Raw genomic sequence first — 17802 nt, forward strand, 5'->3', positions numbered from 1 at the left:
CTGGTCCGACAAGACTTGTTGCAATGCTGCGCGCGCTCTGTTTCCGCCCTCCATGATACTGATAATTGAATCGCAGAGTCTTGTCTTTCAGAAGTGAAGAGCTGACCAATCTGACCGATCGTCGTCGCTCTCGTCGGTGTAAGTATCCATCCAAATGCCGACTTCCTCCTCCTCATCCTCGGACATTTCCTGATCTTCGCATGATTCATGAAGGGTAGGCCAGATGTAGTCGTCCACGTGAGTGTAAGACTCCAGACCCCACCACTCCTCGGCATTGCCGTCGTCCTCGTCGGATTCGTGAAACTCCTCTTGCCACGCCTGGAGCTCCTTCCACGGCTTCCCTGGAAAGTGTTGGCGGATGTCGCCGCCCGGCAGATACGGCGAAGCTTGCAGTTCAGCGTAATCGACGCCTACGCCGCGCTTGACGACGACCATGACTTCCTTCTTGCGCTTGACTCTACGCATCCGAGGCGGCCATTCCATCAGAATGCTCAGGACTGCGTCTCCCATCGGAGTTGAATCTCCCATTAGAGCTGCGTCTTCGACCAGGCCGAACGTCTAGGCATCTTGCCCAGCTGCGAAGGACTGGCGGAGGATATCGCGCTTGCCAGGATGGAGGACTGCGTTTGACTTCTTCTTACTGGCGTTGTTGGTGCGGTAGATGATCACCGACGGAGATGAATCTATTCCGTCCCGCAGCTCTAATGCTTGCTGCCAGTCTGAGGGCTGTGGCTGATGTAGATAAAGGTCGTCCTGTGGATTATCAATAAACCGGCGCCGTAGACCGTGCCCGTAGCCGAGAAACCGGGAGTCGCGTGAGATGAAGCGAAGCTCCTTCCAGCCAATGCCATGGCGTATCAGCATGTTGAGCGTTTCGTAGCTAGTGGCCATGCCTCCTTCATCCAATACCGTGAGGACATCGAGGTTGAGACCAGGAAGGAGCTTCAATATACGTGCAGTGCCATAGCACTTGCCGAACTGGTCAGGGAGCATCAATTTGTCGGCAGTGACACGGACATTGCGAATTTGGCCGAGGACAGGACTGGGGATGTTGCAAAGCTTGTCGAGCATTGCCCTTGGGTCCGTGAAAAGGAAGAGCACGTGGCCGAGCCACGTACTGCCAATCTCGTTGTGCACACGGCGACAGCAGCGCAAGATGCTCAAGCCGTTACGATCAGTAGCCGAGACAATCGGATAGCTGCCGTTCCGGGTAAAAGCAAACATGCCGGAGGCGAAGCGAGTAGCGCAGAACAAGTGTTCATATATCTCGTTTCGAAGTTCTTGAGCAAGCTGCATGAGCCTGCTGTCCTCTTGCTGGTGAAGCGGCAGCCTGGATAAATGCTGTTGCTGCAGCATGTTGCCTTTATCTTGCTTTGATTTTTTGTACTTTTTCGCCACAGGAATCTTGGACGGCGCCATGCTTTAAAGTCTTGAGCTGGACAGAGTGTAGAGACTTCGGAAAGTGTTGGTGAGAAGATGGGAATGTGATGAGAGAGGGGGCTTGAGGGTGAAAAGGCGAAAGAGAGCAGGTTTCACAAACAGGAGAAGCTGCAGTGGCAACTGTTCCCAGACGGGAAGCATGCAGCTGCCGTGCATGCACCGATTTGTGATAGATCTTTCACGGCCTATAGGTTGTGCATTCTGTCTCAACAAACGTGTTCGGTTTCCAAGTGCAACGAGGGACGCTTTGACAGGATACCAGGGCTTCATGAGAAGATATCTCGAAGCCAGCGTGCCTCCAGTAGTTGTACCTGGATATTCTTCTTGAACTGGCCAGTGGACTTGCTATCGCGAACCATCGTGCCGGGCTCGGCGGGAGCAAGGTCTCCTCACAAACACTGCAGCAATTCGACATGTAGCTTTGACTTTGATGCGTTTTGCTGCAGTGGTGCTCCTACGCAATGGATCGATCAGCTCACGGGCCGCAGAGCGTTCTCCTTTCAACGTCCTCGTGCTGAGTGCGGTCACGGAGCCCCCGATGACCTGTAAGACGAAACAACAAATGCGCTTGTCTAGTGTCCTCGCGGTCACGAAATTGACAGGCCGTTCTTTGCGGTGTAGTTCGTGGCCTTGGAGGCGATTTACGTGCACTGGGCATAGTCGGTCAGCCGGAGGTAGAACGTGCTTGGGATGCAACCAACAGAGTTAACCGGTTCTGCATCATCGTCCCGGTATCCTCCTTGTATGGTACATCAGCCAGACGATTCTCCCACCAGTACCGCATCAAGCAGTGCCTCTACTTGTGCTCGCGCTCGACGAAGATTGGGGGAGTCGATAGAGCACTTGCGACAGATCAACGCCACCAGTGGTATCCATAAAACCGGGCGGAGCCATCGTGCGATGATAAAGCTCGGTCAACGATGGTAGCAAGGGTGAATACATGTATGTAGTCAAGATGAAGACAACCTGGAAAGCAACAGATGATCCCGCGGCCATCACCGCACGCTACTGCACCGCAGATCCTCCCACCCAGCGGAGCCGGAACTCTCCTCCCACTGCAGAAATTGCTCGTGTGCTCAGTTGCCCGAGTCGGCTACGTACATGTTGAACAGCGTCAACATTTGCCGTAGCTGTGATGCCTTCGGCTGCGATCCAGGAGCACTCCGAGCGTTCAATGCTGTCATTGTTTGCGTGAGGAGCCTGTGGGTTGAATCGTTGCGAAGGAACAGGCTCTTGGCTCCTGTAGTGTGATAGTGTGTTTGACTAATGGCTCGGAGGAGTGAGGAAGAAGTGTACATAAGGTAAGGATATTGCTCTTCTCCCATATACCGTCTTCAATCTTTTTGTTATACACGCCAAAATGACTACCTCATTCTCCTCCCTCCCTCTCGTCGATCTCTCTATTCTATCATCTCCTCATCCCTCACCACAGGAACTACAGCAACTGAGCACCCAACTCTACGATGTCTTCGCAACGACCGGCTTCGCCTACCTCACCAACGCACCCTTGTCATTCACCCACGACGACGTCTTCAGGCTAGCTAGCGACTTCTTCCGCCTATCCGAAGCAGAGAAGTCGCAGCTTTCGAAGAAGACCTTCGTCAAGCGGAACCAGAATACTTACCGCGGGTACTTCCCTCCTCAACCAGGCCAGCAGGATAATCTCAAGGAAGGTTTCGAAGTCGGACCTCCCAAGGAACCAAGAAGATCGGCGCTTGGAGCTTCGCAGAAGTTCGACTTGACGGAACCGAACGTCTGGCCTGAGGAAGAATCGTTCCCAGATGGCAAAGCCAGGCTCGAGAAGTTGCACGAAGAACTCCAATCCTTGTCATCGACTCTGCTCTCCCTGCTGGCGGTATCGCTAGACAGAGCGCCAGAGTTCTTCTCATCCTACCTGCACGACTCATTGTCCACGCTTCGATTACTGCACTACCCTCCCCAGCCTTCACACCAGGAGGCCGGCAAAGACGCCGTGAAGCTCTGCTGCACACCGCACACCGACAGCGGCATCCTCACCCTCTTGCACCAAGACCCGACAGGCGGGCTCGAAGTGCAGAATGCCAGCGGCGACTGGGTGCCAGCACCGTACGTTCCCAACTCAATTGTGGTCAATATCGGCGACTTGCTGGCGAATGTCAGCGGCGGGCGGTTCGTTGCGACGATGCACCGGGTTCGGACGAACGATAGTGGAGCAAGTCGTGCGGACGGGATGGGAAGGTTTAGTGTGCCATTCTTCTTTGAGCCGGGTGAAGGGTGCTTGGTGAAGAGCGTTGATGGGGGCGAGGGGGTGTTGTATGGGGAGTATGTGAGGAAGAAGATGGGGACGTGGGTGGAGTATCAGGATGAGCCTGAGACGGCAATGGATGTCGTTGGGGGGAGTGAGGTCGCTGTTGAGGCTTAAAAGTATTCTGTGATGGAAGGGAAGGGATCGATCAAGACTGTAGTCTGAAATCTGGCGAAATACCCTCCTTCTCCTCCTCCGTCAGCTCGACGTTGAAGTACTCTCGCAATGCATCGATGCGTTCCTGTTCAGTCTTCAGCTCTCTCAGCACTTCTCGCTCCGCTCCTACATTCCTCGTAACTTTATCATTAAACAGCGTGATATTCCCCACAATCTTCTCCTTTGCCTCATCAAGCAACATCTTCATACAAACCACCGAATACACGAAAAAGCACTTCTTGTTCGTCGAAGTGAACCAACTCATCATCTCATAGTCCTGCGGCAGAAACTCCATCTCCGTGAAACAATAATGCGGCGTCCATACATCGCCTCCTGCCGCCCCAGGTTTCAAACAGACATCATAACACCACAACTTCGGCGGCTCCACACCGTTCCCAGCATTCGCATAGCTCTCCGCAATCGGCCGTAACTGCAACCGTATCCTCCTCGGCGCCACAGCGACCTGCTCGTACCCATCTTGCAGCGGATAAGGGACTTGTGGCCCCATACTCCCCATTCCCACGTCCACGACCCACCAGTCCTCATCTAGACGAACGAGGTTCAACATGTGATTCCACCCATCATAAGTATGTCCCTGTTCTTCCCGGATATGCTTCAACGGACTCATGGCTCTCGAGACCCTACCCGCACAGTTCCGGACTTCGTAGCCCAGAGAGCGCAGGACCGTGCCGAAGAAGGAGTTGTTCTCCATGCACCGCCCTCCGCGGCCGTACTTCAGCCCGTTGCGAGCGAACTTCTCGAACAGGTCGTCCATGTTGAGGCTGATGGTTTTGTGGGCGGAGTAGTGGAGTTCGAGGTTCTCGAAAGGGACGGTGGAGAGATGGTGCAGCATCATGGCGTGGATTAGCGGGAGGCCATGTTCTTTTGTTTGGGCAAGGGAGGGGTCTGTGAGGACTGGGGAGGTGGTGTAGGGTGAGGGGAGAGATATGCGGGTGAAGTATGTCTGTAGCTCTTCGGGAGTGTATCGCGGGCGGTCTTTGGGGTCGGTGGGTACTTGGGCGAGGTTGCTGGGGGGCTCGATGTGGGAGGCCATTGCGGTATTCGTGGGGCGTGAGATGTTGTTGGACATGTGGTACAAGAAGACCAGATGGAACGATATGCGCGCTTCTCACCTACCTAGCTCGGGTGAGCTCCAGCTTCGCCTTCTCTGCTGAGCATCTCAGCTTTCTCACTGCGTCCTCGTCAATCGACAAAGACCGTGGTCGGGTCCTATGGAGATGATGAAGAGTGTACAGATCTATCACATGTCTGAGCACTTGAGGTGGTTCAAGCGGCGGTCCGTGCGTTCTTTGGGCCAGCGCAACGGGACTTCATGTTTCTAACCTCATGTCTTTCATCATCTGTATCTAGACACTGTCATGGACGACAATGCACCTTCCACAGCGCGTTTATTGCACCGTCAACCCCCATCCGCAGTAGTCAGCTGCGTGGACCGCACGGCTGCCCTTTGGACATGTGACGCACGGGCGCCTCTCGTCCAAGCCGTGAACTAATGGTATGAGTGTCAATTCCATTGGAGGGCAGTCCAGCAACGTCTCGCAGCTTGTCGGCTAGCATCGACGCCCAGGACTGAACGCGCTGAATGACTACCACTTCAACAGCATGAGGTACTCGCAAAGACTCGATCTTCAGTGCACGCTGCGATCGACGGTCCGATCAACGACTCTAGCCTCGTCGACACCGCATTTCCACAACGCCTTCAAGACTTTAGGTCTGATGTGTAAGAAATCTACGTGGGAGCTGAGTAAAAGCTGACGGTACACTGCTTACTACGCTTCCCCATTGACGGCTTCAGATTCGCCACTCCTCCATCGCTTCAGCATGTTCTCTTGCGCCAGCCAACAAGAGATTGTGTACCCTCGTGGTCTGACAAACCTCGTGGCGTTCGTCTAAATGGTTTTGTACGCGTACAGATAATTCATTCAGCGCATACGCGAGGGTGATGCCATGGCAATGGAATATTTATGGGTGGTGGTGGGCTCCTCCAGCTCTGTTCCCCAGAAAAGGTAGGACTCAAGAATTATCAAGATCATCTGGTTGACTCCTACTTGTTTGAGCACACTACAAGATGTCTTTACCGAATGAACGACTGCCAGGCCTTGCTACTGTTGATGGAACAGCGAAAGGGCCCGACAACGATCGACCAGAGATCGACCACAAAAGTTCACGCACCAACACTGTGCAAGCCGACAACCATGCAAGCATCGACAAAGACAGCCTGGCGACCCTAGTGACAGCCAGCTCAGAGGCATCCTCGCCTGCGACGTTGTGCCCATCGGCAGAATCGCCATGTCAGGCCACTGCAACGCTGTCGACAGACACTGAAAAAGGACCATATGTCACGACACACCCTCTCGAACAGCACAGAATCAACTGGAGACCTTCATTCCTTCGCATCGCCCCGCTTGTCGGCCTCGGAGCTCTTCTGTTCGCGGTCCTGTCGACTGTTGCCTCATTTGCGATTCTCAAAGCCTCTGATGGCGATGCAGTGGCAGACTGGAAGTACCAGCCAACAGTCTATCTGGCCATCCTCACTGCCCTCAGCAACAAAGCCCTGAGCTTCGCAGTCGTCCAAGGGACGGTGGTGACATGGTGGCTGAAAGCCTTGGCCGGTACCACGCTGAAGGACATGCACGAGGACTGGGGCGTTGGTCAGTTCCTATTCAGAGCCATGGTCTCTGGGCGCCGGTTCAATGCACTGGCTTTGGCATGTCTGTGTGGAACACTCGTGGCTATGGATGGTCCACTGCTCCAGCGTGCTAGTTCCGTTACCTCCAGCACTCCACAGCAACCTATTCCCCTGAATGTGTCGATCACGCCAACGGTCCCTGCATACTTCACTGGGTGGTCAGAGTACTCACTGTACCCGCTCTTGTCCACGGATTTTACCAAGGACTTCTTGCCTATTGTCAGAGAGTATATAGATCAAAGCCCAATAATTGGCGTGACAGGATGCTCCGGGACCTGTACTGGCACAGTTCGCGCACCCGCGCTGGCAGTGACGGAGTGTTACACGACGTTGAGCTACATCAATTACGCGGAGCCTCTGCCAAAGCAAGAGCAGGCCGCTTACGATGACATCCAAGCAGTGCCAACGAACCGAACAGTCTTCTTTGTCGTGCCGATATCGGTCAACAACACGATCGCCAACGATGTCAGCGAGAATCTTATACTCGGGACTCGAATCTCAGACAACGCGGTGGCCGAAACATGCGCGGGAAACCTCAACACGACGAGCTGTTACCTCCGCTCTGCCGTCGCCGAGTATCCAATTACCGTGACTGACGGGACTGTCACGTTCGCGGAACCACCCAGTAATCCCAAGATTATTGCATTAGCGGAGAATGCTGCAATCACCGACCGGACGATTGCAGAGTACGACCTCCACTACCCTCCGGTACCGAGTTACGTCCGAACCACCCTCAGCGGTATGGCGCACATAGCTCAATGGAGCTTCGCCACCTGGGGCGCACTGGTGCCATCACCGGTCGAGGGCGATACCCCAGTTCTCGCGTGGAAGCAGTCATCTCCGCTCGCTTTTGGCCATCTTACGAACTACGTGGACTGGGACTATCAGAATGCATGTGCGGTAAGGATACTGATGAACAGAACCCAGATACCTGAGATTTTCGCTGACGTTCTCTCTGTAGCCCGCCTGGAGCGACCCTCGAGACGATGCAATGGCCATCCTCAACGAGATGATGTTCCGTAAGTCTCGTGCTGCTGGCGGTCAGTACTCAGATTTTTTGGACCTTGGGCTAACGACCTGCGCTTCACGAAACCCAGGCACGGGCGTCTACACAGCACAGCATTACGACGAGAGCTGGCTCAAGTCCCGGATCGACGATGGGTGGGATATCCATTACGATATCACAGGTACGCCGGTGAGCGAGATCAACGTGTTCCAGTCCAACTTTACGTACTTCGTCGGGGCCGCAGTCGTGGAGATTCTGTGCATACTGGCTATCCTCTATACGTTCTGGGGATTTTGGAATTTGGGGCACTCCACGAGCTTCAGTCCGGTGGAGATTGCGAAGGTACTTCCCTCCAAGTCTCAAATACAGCTTTCTGATCGAAGATTGGCTAACGATACTTGCCAGGCCTTCGACGCACCAATCCTCAAGAGCGCCCCTTCCAACGTGAACGCAAGGCGCATGGCGAACTTCGAAGGGGACCGCAATGTGCAGTATGGCCTCACAACGGATGAATTGACCAGTGGAGAGCATGCTGGTCTGCTAGGAACGGAGAAGCTGGCTGTGGCCGACGTAGCGAGAGTCCGCACGGTGACCGGTAGAAGAAGGTCGGTGGCGGAGTACTACGACCTGCTGAAGGCGTTTTTGATGGAAAGAAGACGTCTCATGCGTGAGCGCCGGGAGGCGAGGAAGGCTTGAGGTGGGAAAGGTGATGACCGACTCTCACAAAGATCCAGCAATGCAGGGCTTAGCAGACGTAATAAGATCCATCCTACCGAAGAACCCAAGCACACGTGAACTGTTCACGCAAGCGTTCAGTGCTACATACCGCATGTCCTCCGCATGTCCTCCGCGTGTACCTTAATCCGCACCTTTTTCAGCTCCGGCGCCCGTCTCGCATACGACCTCTGCCGCTGATGTACCGCCGGTCGTGGCGGGATGATCTCCAACGCTAGAGGAGGTTCTGCAGGGTCGGAACTGTCGTCTTCCTCTTCTTCCTCTTCGGATGTGGTTAGCGGTTGGTTGACCGGTTGCAGTTTGTAGGCATTGGCGCTGGAGCGTCCGCTTGATGTCCTTGCCATCTTCTGACTGCTGCCAATCTCAGGACGAGGCACTTGTGCTCTTTATGTCCACCAAACCCATTCTCAGACACTGACTATGCTCGCCGACGGCGCACAGGATCCACTGGCCCGATCGAAAAGGAAGGATCTAAAAGCAGTGTAAAGGTTATGGTATACCATTCTATACATTACGCTCAACGCACACAATACCCACAACACCCCAAACAAAACCCAGACAACCCTACTCTCACCCCCCTCCTAAGGCGGCTCATGCGGACTCTGCGGGCTCTGCAACCTCAACTTCCCATTCCCGTTCGCCAACGGCAACCCCATCCCCTCCTCTTCCTCCTCAAACTCATCCCTCGCCACCTTCTTGTACCGCACCACCTCCCTCAACCCCCTCGTCCGCTCCGTCAACCACCTCAGCGGCAAGAAACCTAGCCATCCAAGCAGAACCGCGAAAGCGCTCAACACCCCGCCTAAGATGAAGAGTAAAGCGAACGTGACATGCGGGTTCCCGAGAAACCGCCCGTCTTCTTTATACCGGTTCGCGGAGATGCCTTCGGCGGGGTCTTTGTACGCGTCAAACGGTGGCGGGGAGGGATGCTGTTCCACGCGGATCTCGCCGGAGTCGACGATGGTTTTGTTCTTGGAATCGAGCCCTTCGAACCGCACGGTCCGCCACAGGCCGTCGTGGTGGAACGACGTCTCGAAGCCGCTGCGCGGGAGCGTCTCCATGAGATGTTCGTCCCGGTCGTTTTCCACCCGGGCGTAGAGCTTCCAGGTGCGGACTTCGGTGTCCCCGTTCCAGGACACGGCGACGTCGGTGGTGGGGATTTTATCACCGAACTCGTCTTCGTTGTAGGAGACGGCGTAGACGTCAGGCCGGGTGAGCGGTTTGCCGACAAAGTCGAATTTGTAGTTGCGGTAGGCGCCGACCCAGTCTGCTATAAATACGGCTTCCATGAGGATCTCCCCGTCTTCGGTGTGTTCGGTCTGCAGCGCCTGTTCGGACCAGCCCATGAGGACGTTGCGATTGGGCAGGATTTGCAAGCTGCCGCGGCGGTTGGCGTAGTGCCAGTTCTCGTGGTCTCTGTACGGGTGGTCGTAGTGGTGTTCCATGGTGACGGTCATTTCGTGCTTGTTGAGAGCGAGCAGAAGGCCGCGGGAGAAGTCGTGGGAGGGGGGGTTGGCGTCTTGGCCTTTGGCGTTGTCGAGGAAGGAGACGAGCATGTGGGTGTGGTTCTCGCCTTGGTAGCGGATGTTGTGTTGGCGGGAGAACTCGATGCCGCCCATGTCGAAGTCGGAGAACTTGCCGCCCATCCGCCAGACTATGTGGCCGTCCACGTGCGAGATCTTGTAGATGGTGCTGGTGTGGCGGCCGGAGAGGATGTAGTCGCCGTCGTCGGTCTTGTCGAGAGAATTCGTGTGGCTGCGGAGCGTTAGTACTGCCAAAGAGATGCGCGAGATCATACGTACATGAAATCCCAGTCATTCTCGCATTTGTGGTCGATATTGCCGCCTTTTTCCGTGCTCTCGTTGAGCGTGATGTGGCCCAGAGCTGTCCAGTCGAAAATTGGCATCCAAAGGGCATTGCCGTCCAGCTCTCGCATACCATTGTAGTTGGCCCGGCATGGTCCGGAATGGCCTATTGATTCCCCCTCCCCTGGTGTCGACTCCTCTTTGTTGTTCCTCACGACAAGCACCTTGGATCCATCACCCACAAAGTTCAGCTCGTGCCCATTCACATTATCGCGGTGGTCCCAATCCACCGGGAACGAGTCCACCAACTCGTAGTTGTCGTTGATTATCAGCCCTTCCCGGCGATCGCGGTCCAGAACAGTCAGATGGTCCTTCCCCTTGATCTTGCTCAAACGGAAGTCCATTACGTTGGAAGTGTCCAACTGCCGCGAGCCGCTCCATACCAGCTCCCCTTGTTGGTCATATATGTGCGGTCCGAACCACGGCTGGTCTGTTCCTATCGTCTTGTCGAGGGAAGGCTTGATCCCGACGAACCAGTAGCCTGTCGTGAGCCTCGACTCGTCGTGGACGATGATGTCCCATTTCGGCGGTTTGAGGTCGGGTCTCTGTACGTCTAGTCAGCCTCCAGCCTGTCAACTGCCTTGTCTGGCGAGTCTTACGGTCTTGTAGTGGAAGAGATCAGGGTCGTGATCGTGGTGGTTGACTGCGGAAATGACAGGCGATAGGGACAGAAAGACAGTGAAGAAGACCGTCTTCATCCACGGGTGAAATAGTATCGCCATACCTTTGCTGCCCCCGAACAGAGCAGGTGAGGTAGAAGAGCGACAAAACCAACGCAGGTAAGCACAAGACAGAAGAAAGTTACTTTCTCAGAGATACGAAGAACCGGTACCTACAGAGCCCCCCACCCCTTTACGCTTCTAGATTGACGATTCAGCCCATGCCCGCAGACCCAAGGTAAGCTCGGTGGCGCTAAGTTTAGTAGTCCTTCAACGCTCGGGAGTGCACTCCCGCGGTCTTCGCCACTGCTGGTTGGACGGTAACAGCACAAGATTTCCGTGTAGCGTCATTGTTGGTGTTGAAGTCCTCGGAGTGTGTGGCTCGGTCGGATGCTTTGATGTGCCACTGATCATGCCTGCCAACGCGAGATGCAGTTGCTGGTGAATGTCGTTCTTCCAATTTCGACGAAGCTTAAGACGGGACGGAACGAAATCAGCTTCGGGCGAAGAACAATTCGAAGCCACCGCTCGAGCCCCCTTCCCGATTCCCGTCTGCCAGACTGCCGGGATACTTGTGTGCTCGCGTTCACCAACCTCGTCGCCTATGCTGTGTAAGCTTATATCCGCCTCTGGAATCCTTCGACCGCGACAGGCCGCGTATGCTTTTCGACACCCTCGCCGGGGACGCTCATGCTCGACGTTGACCGGCAGCACCTCGCCACTAACACAAGGAAGCTGCTCAAAGTTGGAGCCCGCCCCGTCGAGTTCAAAGGATCCGAACCGCAGTGAATGATGCGGATGGATCTATTCACTGCCTGCTGGCTTCGAGTCGACATTGCGTGTGACGACGCTCAAATGGTCGCACAATCATCAGATGCTGATCGAGCCTGCGTACGATCGATGTGCGACAAGCAAAGAATGACGGGACAAACGCATCAGCAGTCGGGTCCCTACGACGCCTGCGCGTGCGCTTCGAGAGAGTATGCAAGGCCACCGGGATCACTGATGGCACGAACAAGGATCACTCGAAACCATGTCGCTGCACCATGATGTACGCAGCAATACACGTACAGTAACTGTCCGGCACTACTCGTCCGGTCAACTGGATGCATCGAAGAGGTGCTCATTCGTGCATACCAGTTCGGCGTAGGGACGACGCAACAATATACAAACATTATGCCGGAAGATCCCATTCTTCTGCCTGTCCTGCTTCCAGGACTCAGCTGGACTGCCGCGATGACCATATGGCAGCGCCGATCTTCACCACCCCGGATCTGTCCCTTCGTAAGATGTCCCAACTGCATCCCTGGCAGTGGCCAACACCGGCGAAAAAAGCCGAAGCGACGGTGCACACTGGAGCCACTGCGCGTGTCGACGTTGTGGCACAGAGTACGAATTCGAGCAGGTCGTTCGATACCTCCTGCTGCCTCACGAGCACAATGGCATTGATGCCACCGGATGCTCAAAGCCTCCCCGACTACGCGGTCTCTGACAGTGTTCGATCCTCGCCGTTCACTGAGATGGGGTTCCACCAAGCTCTCCGGACGGACTTGTCCGACTATGATCCCTCACGTCCCTAATATTCGGTCCTCTTTGGGTGCGGACGATGCAAACCTCTCAATCTGCTGCTTGGTCGATGACTTGCTAATTTTGCTATTCAAGTGGCCTACATTACTGGCTGCTTTGCAGTGAAAGGCGGAGTTCAGGTGGGAAATCTCTTTTTGCTTCTCTTTTCGGGGGCAAGGAGTCCTAAGGTCGGGGTCCGACTCGCCTTATACGACTTTGTTGGTTGGTACGAAGGAATTTCCTTTCTTTTCGTTTTGCTGAGAGACGTGGCAAGTGAGTTTCTTTCTTGATCTCTTTTGCTTCGTCACGGGTCTTTGAAGACGATTTGCTGCTGATGGTCCATGGTTGCGCTTCGACATAGACTGTTCGAGTTGCGAGATCACAGGCTCACGTCACCTGCCAAGTTGCCGTTCTAATAAACGTCAGAAGCGAACAACAACGTTAACAGACGCGAGAGCGAAGCACAGGGTTGCCCTCTGCATTGCAAGGTCTGTTACAGATTGAGGAGCTGTTCGATCATCGTGACAGTAGCGACAGATGCATTCGATGCTGCTACTCCTCCACATCGCCATAACCACAGGCCGCAGAGAAAGACCCACAGCCTACTCCTTGCCCGTCAACTCGTTATCATAAGCATCAACCTGATACTTCGCGAACTTCCGCGCCGGCACTTTCTGGTGGAACATGACATCGAGTTCTTCGTACGTCCTTCCACGGCACTACAACGTGTGTCAGCTATCCTCTATTCATCGTGAGATTAGAAGAGAAAGGGCGGACTTACCTCAGGCAGTCGGAAAAACGCCCAGACGAGTGCACAGAACGCAGTGGCGAACCAGAAGTACGCCGTCTCACCCTTGAGGTTGGCTTCGGTTGGGTTGATGAGGTAGGGTTCGATGATGTTGGCGATGATCTAATGTGCAGGAAGGTTAGCAGAGTCACAAGGTGGGAGGAGACGGTCTGCTGACTTGTGTGATGTTGTAAATGTTCCTTGACAAACACACGGACTTCGCGCGAAGCCGCAGGCTCGAGGTTTCGGAGATGATGGTATAGCAGATCGGTCCGACCGTTGACGAGTAGACAAACAACCATAAGAGGCAGAGCGCCGCTTGTCCCCATTTTGCTCCCGATGACTCCGAAGCAGAGGCGAGTATGCCAACGATGAGGAGAATGAGGCAGTCGATTGCCAGGCCGCCGACGTACAGCGTTCGTCGCCCAAACTTGCTGAGCAGGAACCAGGAGATTACTGTCCCGACGAATGCCACGCCAGTGCCGCCAACAGCGATTTGGTAAGACTTGTCTGTGGAGATGCCGGCTTGCTGAAAGAAGTACGTTGGGCCGTAGGCAAAGGTCGAGCCCGAAAGCACCTGTCCAGCGAAGGTCATACACACGACTTCAGTCCTCCTCCGATCGGTCCCGCGGAAGCAATCGAAGTAGCTCGACCCTGACTCCATCGACTCCTCAATCTTGAGCGTATGCATGATCTGCGCAATGGTGCGGCGATGCGAGTCCTCGCCCTTATTATCCAATTTCTTCAGCGCTTTGTACGCATCTTCAACACGGTCGTTGCGGATGAGATACCAAGGACTTTCCGGGCCGAAGAGGATGATGATGAAAAGCGGGATAGGCCAAACCCACTGCAGCGCATAGCAGACGCGGTAGCTCCACTGCCCTCTCAAATCCAACAACCCGTACAGTACGCCCGCGGCGATGAGCTGGCCGATCGCCCAGCAGAGGTTGACGTAGCAGGTCAGGTAGCCTCGGAGCGCGAGAGGGCAGACCTCAGAGGCGTAGGCAGGGCCGGTAGTAGCGAAAACACCCCAGGTGAGACCGCAGAGGATCTGTCCGACGAGGAGGACTTGGGGAGTTTGAGAGAAGAACGGGAGGAAGATGAACCAGTTCATAAAGAAGAGGGACCAGAGGATGACTTTCTTGTAGCCGTAGCGGGCGGAGAGGAAGCCGTTGAGGAAGCCGCCGCTGTTTGCAAAAAGACGGGTTAGCGGTAAAGAAAGAAGAAGGGGCTGGGTATTGAGGAATTGACTGACATGATGATACCGCAGTTCGCGCCGTTGGCCAGCCCAGCTTGCCATGGCCCAGAAACCTGGTAGGAGTCCGTAGAAGCATCATATTGGCCGAAGGTCTCCGCAAAAGACGGGTAGGCGAAGAATTGGTAGATCAGACCTGTCCATATGGTTCAGCTCAGGCACAAAGTACCAGGAGTGCGAGTTCTGGACCTACCAACATCATAACCTTCCATGATGATGGTCAACGAGATGATCGCAGACCACAACGCCGCCTTCTTGTTCTCCTTCAGTGCTTGCCATAGCGTCGTCTCGTGCTCGGCTTGGTTTGCGATCTTGGCCTCTTTCGTGTCACTACTGCCTTCGATGTGGGCGGCGGCGGCCTTTTCGATGGGCACGTCTTCCTTCTCGTTCGCCATGGTGTTGTTCAACTCAATCCAGACTTATTCGTCTAAAGCCAAAGAGAGCAACACTGAAATGAGGAGAGGGGAGACACAAGAGAGCTTATACCGACCTACATACGCCGACTCAAGGACAAGCCATACCGAGGAAACGGCGTGAAGGCCCTCGAGCCCGGTGGCAAGGCATGCAGGCATGTAGTAAAACAAGCCATGTCGTCGCAGTGTAAGCTCGGTTCGAGCAACAAGAGGTTCATCGACCTATCATCGTCGTGCTGAAGTTGCAAGGCCAAGGTCTCGCCCATCGGAGTGTTGGCGGACAAGGCGTGCTCGCATCGCGGCATGTGGACACCCAGTCATGTGCTTACGGTTCTCGGCCACTGCTTGATAGACTCGAGGGGAAACGGCCGACGCTATACCAACCCCAGCCTTGTGGTGTGGAGGTGAGTGTGGAGGTGAAGAGGGGAAGGAGAGGGCTGAAGTCGAAGAACAGGGTGAGCAGGGATCGCTCGGGTGCTTCCACATCACTACCATTTCTCCACCACTCAACGTCACGTCGTACTTGTAGTGAGAAGACCTGCTGATATTGCCATGAATCGTACGTCCATTTAGCCTACAGCGCCGTGAGAGCATCGGCAATGTAACCTCACCACTCTCTTGCCCGATGCTTGCTCGCTGGGGCTCATCCCGGTGGGCGTCCGCGTCCTCGGCATGCCAGCACAGCGAGGAACAGGTCCACATTGACAGGTAGGTGGGTAGGGACCAACATTTTGATATTGAAAGAGCCGCTGCGTTTCCTGGCAGACCGCTCTACCAGGAAGTGAATCTCAAGATGTTGTACGCTGAAGATAACAAGCTCATCTTCCGCTACGACGACCATACACTCTGGCTGGAACCATGGGGCGAGAATGCCCTCCGGGTGCGGGCGACAAAACTATCCCAGATGCCTACTGAGGACTGGGCTTTGACGGAGAAGACAGCAGACGTCAGTAAGAGCGTCTCGATTGACATCGCCAAAGATGGATCCGCTACTATCTCCAACGGCAAGATCAAGGCTGAAGTCTCCCACCGTGGCAAGGTGATCATGTACGACTCCAATGGCAAAAGACTACTAGAAGAATATGCTCGCCACCGCCTCGATCTCCAGGATCCGAAATGCAGCGCCCTCTCCATCGAAGCCCGAGAGCTCAAAGGCATAGCTGGAGGCGACTTCCACTCAACCCTCCGACTAGAATCCATCGATCCCAACGAGAAGATCTACGGCATGGGACAGTACCAACAACCCTACCTCGACCTCAAAGGCTCCGACATCGAGATGGCTCACCGGAACTCTCAAGCCAGCGTTCCATTTGCTCTCTCGTCTCTCGGGTACGGAATGTTATGGAACAACCCCGGCATCGGTCGCGCGGTACTAGGAAAGAACACTATGAGCTTCGAAAACTACTCCACCAAACTAATCGACTACTGGATCGTGGCCGGCGACACTCCCGCTGAGATCGTAGAAGCCTACGCCAAAGTAACCGGCTATGCTCCCATGATGCCCGAATACGGTCTGGGGTTCTGGCAATGCAAGCTCCGCTACGAGACGCAGGAGCAGTTACTAACTGTAGCCCGCGAGTACAAGAAGCGTGAGATCCCCCTCGACCTCATCGTGATCGACTTCTTCCACTGGGTGCACCAAGGCGAATGGTCGTTTGATCCGAAATGCTTCCCTGATCCTGCTGCGATGGTCAAGGAGCTGAAGGAGATGAACGTCGAGCTTATGGTGTCGATATGGCCGACTGTTGAGCCAGCTTCGGAGAACTGGGACGAGATGGTCGAGAAGGGTTTGTTGATCCGGCATGATAGAGGTGTCAGAGTGGCCATGCAGATGAACGCAGATGTGACGCACTTTGACGCCACGAACCCTGAAGCTCGCAAATTCATCTGGGAGAAGGCGAAGAAGCATTATTACGACCTCGGTATCAAAACCTTCTGGCTGGACGAAGCGGAGCCCGAATTTAGCATCTACGACTACGACATCATTCGCTACCACTCCGGCTCTTCACTTCGAACTGGCAACATTTACCCCAAAGAGTACGCCCGCGCATTCTACGAAGGCCAGCAGGCCTCCGACCAAAAGAACATCGTCAACCTCTTGCGCTGCGCCTGGGCCGGGAGCCAGAAATATGGCGCACTCGTCTGGTAGGAACTCCATCACACCCCGCCCTCCTATCACACCTCATCTGCTGATCCTTTTGTACAGGTCCGGCGACATTGCCTCCTCCTGGTCCTCCCTCCGCAACCAACTTGCCGCGGGCCTGAACATGGGCATCGCAGGAATCCCCTGGTGGACGACAGACATCGGCGGTTTCCACGGCGGCGACATCCGCGATCCGGCTTTCCACGAGCTCTTTGTGCGCTGGTTCCAGTGGGGAGCGTTTTGTCCTGTGATGCGGCTGCATGGGGATCGGGAGCCGAAGACAGGGGAGGGGAGTGCGACGGGTAAGTGGTGCTGGGTTTCTTCGAGAGGCTCTTTCGTGGTATTGAGATGTTTGCTAACTTCGTCGGCCTTCGGGCTTTCTAGGAGCCGATAACGAGATATGGTCCTACACCCCCGAAGTCTACGAAATCTGCAAACACTACATCACCATCCGCTCACAACTGCGCGACTACACCCGCTCCCTCATGCAGGCGGCGCACGAAAAAGGCACCCCAGTCATCCGCCCGCTGTTCTACGAGTTCCCCTCCGACAGCCAAGCGTGGGAAGCCGAGGAGCAGTACATGTACGGGCACAAGTACCTCGTAGCGCCTGTGTTGGCGCCGGGGCAGAAGACGATAAAGGTCTATTTGCCGAAGGGGGCGTGGTGGGAGGACTGGGAGGGGAAGGAGAAGTACGAGGGCGGGAAGACGGTGGAGGTTGAGTGTCCGATTGAGCGGATGCCTGTGTTTGTGCGGAAGGCTTAGATGTTAGACGTCTTTAGAT

The 17802-nt window shown here is 55.0% G+C and overlaps 7 protein-coding genes across 7 annotated transcripts; 3 read left to right on the forward strand and 4 right to left on the reverse strand.

Annotated features, from left to right (window-relative positions):
* Nucleotides 1-87: 87 nt before the first annotated feature.
* Nucleotides 88-1419, reverse strand: LTR77_001140 (uncharacterized protein; the record flags this gene model as incomplete). The annotated part of the gene is made up of 2 exons (XM_064798402.1): nucleotides 88-497; nucleotides 642-1419. The coding sequence occupies 2 exons, from the start codon at nucleotides 1417-1419 to the stop codon at nucleotides 88-90; spliced, it is 1188 nt and encodes a 395-aa protein (XP_064662729.1).
* Nucleotides 1420-2800: 1381 nt separating this feature from the next.
* Nucleotides 2801-3841, forward strand: LTR77_001141 (uncharacterized protein; the record flags this gene model as incomplete). Its single annotated transcript, XM_064798403.1, has 1 exon — nucleotides 2801-3841. One exon carries the CDS (start codon nucleotides 2801-2803, stop codon nucleotides 3839-3841), a length of 1041 nt encoding a protein of 346 aa, XP_064662730.1.
* Nucleotides 3842-3872: 31 nt separating this feature from the next.
* On the reverse strand, nucleotides 3873-4970 carry LTR77_001142 (uncharacterized protein; the record flags this gene model as incomplete). Its single annotated transcript, XM_064798404.1, has 2 exons — nucleotides 3873-4426; nucleotides 4505-4970. 2 exons carry the CDS (start codon nucleotides 4968-4970, stop codon nucleotides 3873-3875), a joined length of 1020 nt encoding a protein of 339 aa, XP_064662731.1.
* Nucleotides 4971-5969: 999 nt separating this feature from the next.
* LTR77_001143 (uncharacterized protein) lies at nucleotides 5970-8292 on the forward strand (the record flags this gene model as incomplete). The annotated part of the gene is made up of 3 exons (XM_064798405.1): nucleotides 5970-7490; nucleotides 7552-7938; nucleotides 8002-8292. The coding sequence occupies 3 exons, from the start codon at nucleotides 5970-5972 to the stop codon at nucleotides 8290-8292; spliced, it is 2199 nt and encodes a 732-aa protein (XP_064662732.1).
* Nucleotides 8293-8912: 620 nt separating this feature from the next.
* LTR77_001144 (uncharacterized protein) lies at nucleotides 8913-10918 on the reverse strand (the record flags this gene model as incomplete). The annotated part of the gene is made up of 3 exons (XM_064798406.1): nucleotides 8913-10086; nucleotides 10134-10741; nucleotides 10796-10918. The coding sequence occupies 3 exons, from the start codon at nucleotides 10916-10918 to the stop codon at nucleotides 8913-8915; spliced, it is 1905 nt and encodes a 634-aa protein (XP_064662733.1).
* A 2105-nt stretch (nucleotides 10919-13023) lies between these two features.
* LTR77_001145 (uncharacterized protein) lies at nucleotides 13024-14858 on the reverse strand (the record flags this gene model as incomplete). Its single annotated transcript, XM_064798407.1, has 5 exons — nucleotides 13024-13140; nucleotides 13203-13331; nucleotides 13387-14395; nucleotides 14464-14599; nucleotides 14657-14858. 5 exons carry the CDS (start codon nucleotides 14856-14858, stop codon nucleotides 13024-13026), a joined length of 1593 nt encoding a protein of 530 aa, XP_064662734.1.
* An 811-nt stretch (nucleotides 14859-15669) lies between these two features.
* On the forward strand, nucleotides 15670-17783 carry LTR77_001146 (uncharacterized protein; the record flags this gene model as incomplete). The annotated part of the gene is made up of 3 exons (XM_064798408.1): nucleotides 15670-17021; nucleotides 17083-17321; nucleotides 17404-17783. 3 exons carry the CDS (start codon nucleotides 15670-15672, stop codon nucleotides 17781-17783), a joined length of 1971 nt encoding a protein of 656 aa, XP_064662735.1.
* Nucleotides 17784-17802: the final 19 nt, after the last annotated feature.

This window comes from Saxophila tyrrhenica, assembly GCF_035928015.1.
Source record: "Saxophila tyrrhenica strain CCFEE 5935 chromosome Unknown scaffold_2, whole genome shotgun sequence".
Classification (NCBI taxonomy): Eukaryota; Fungi; Ascomycota; class Dothideomycetes; order Mycosphaerellales; family Extremaceae; genus Saxophila; species Saxophila tyrrhenica.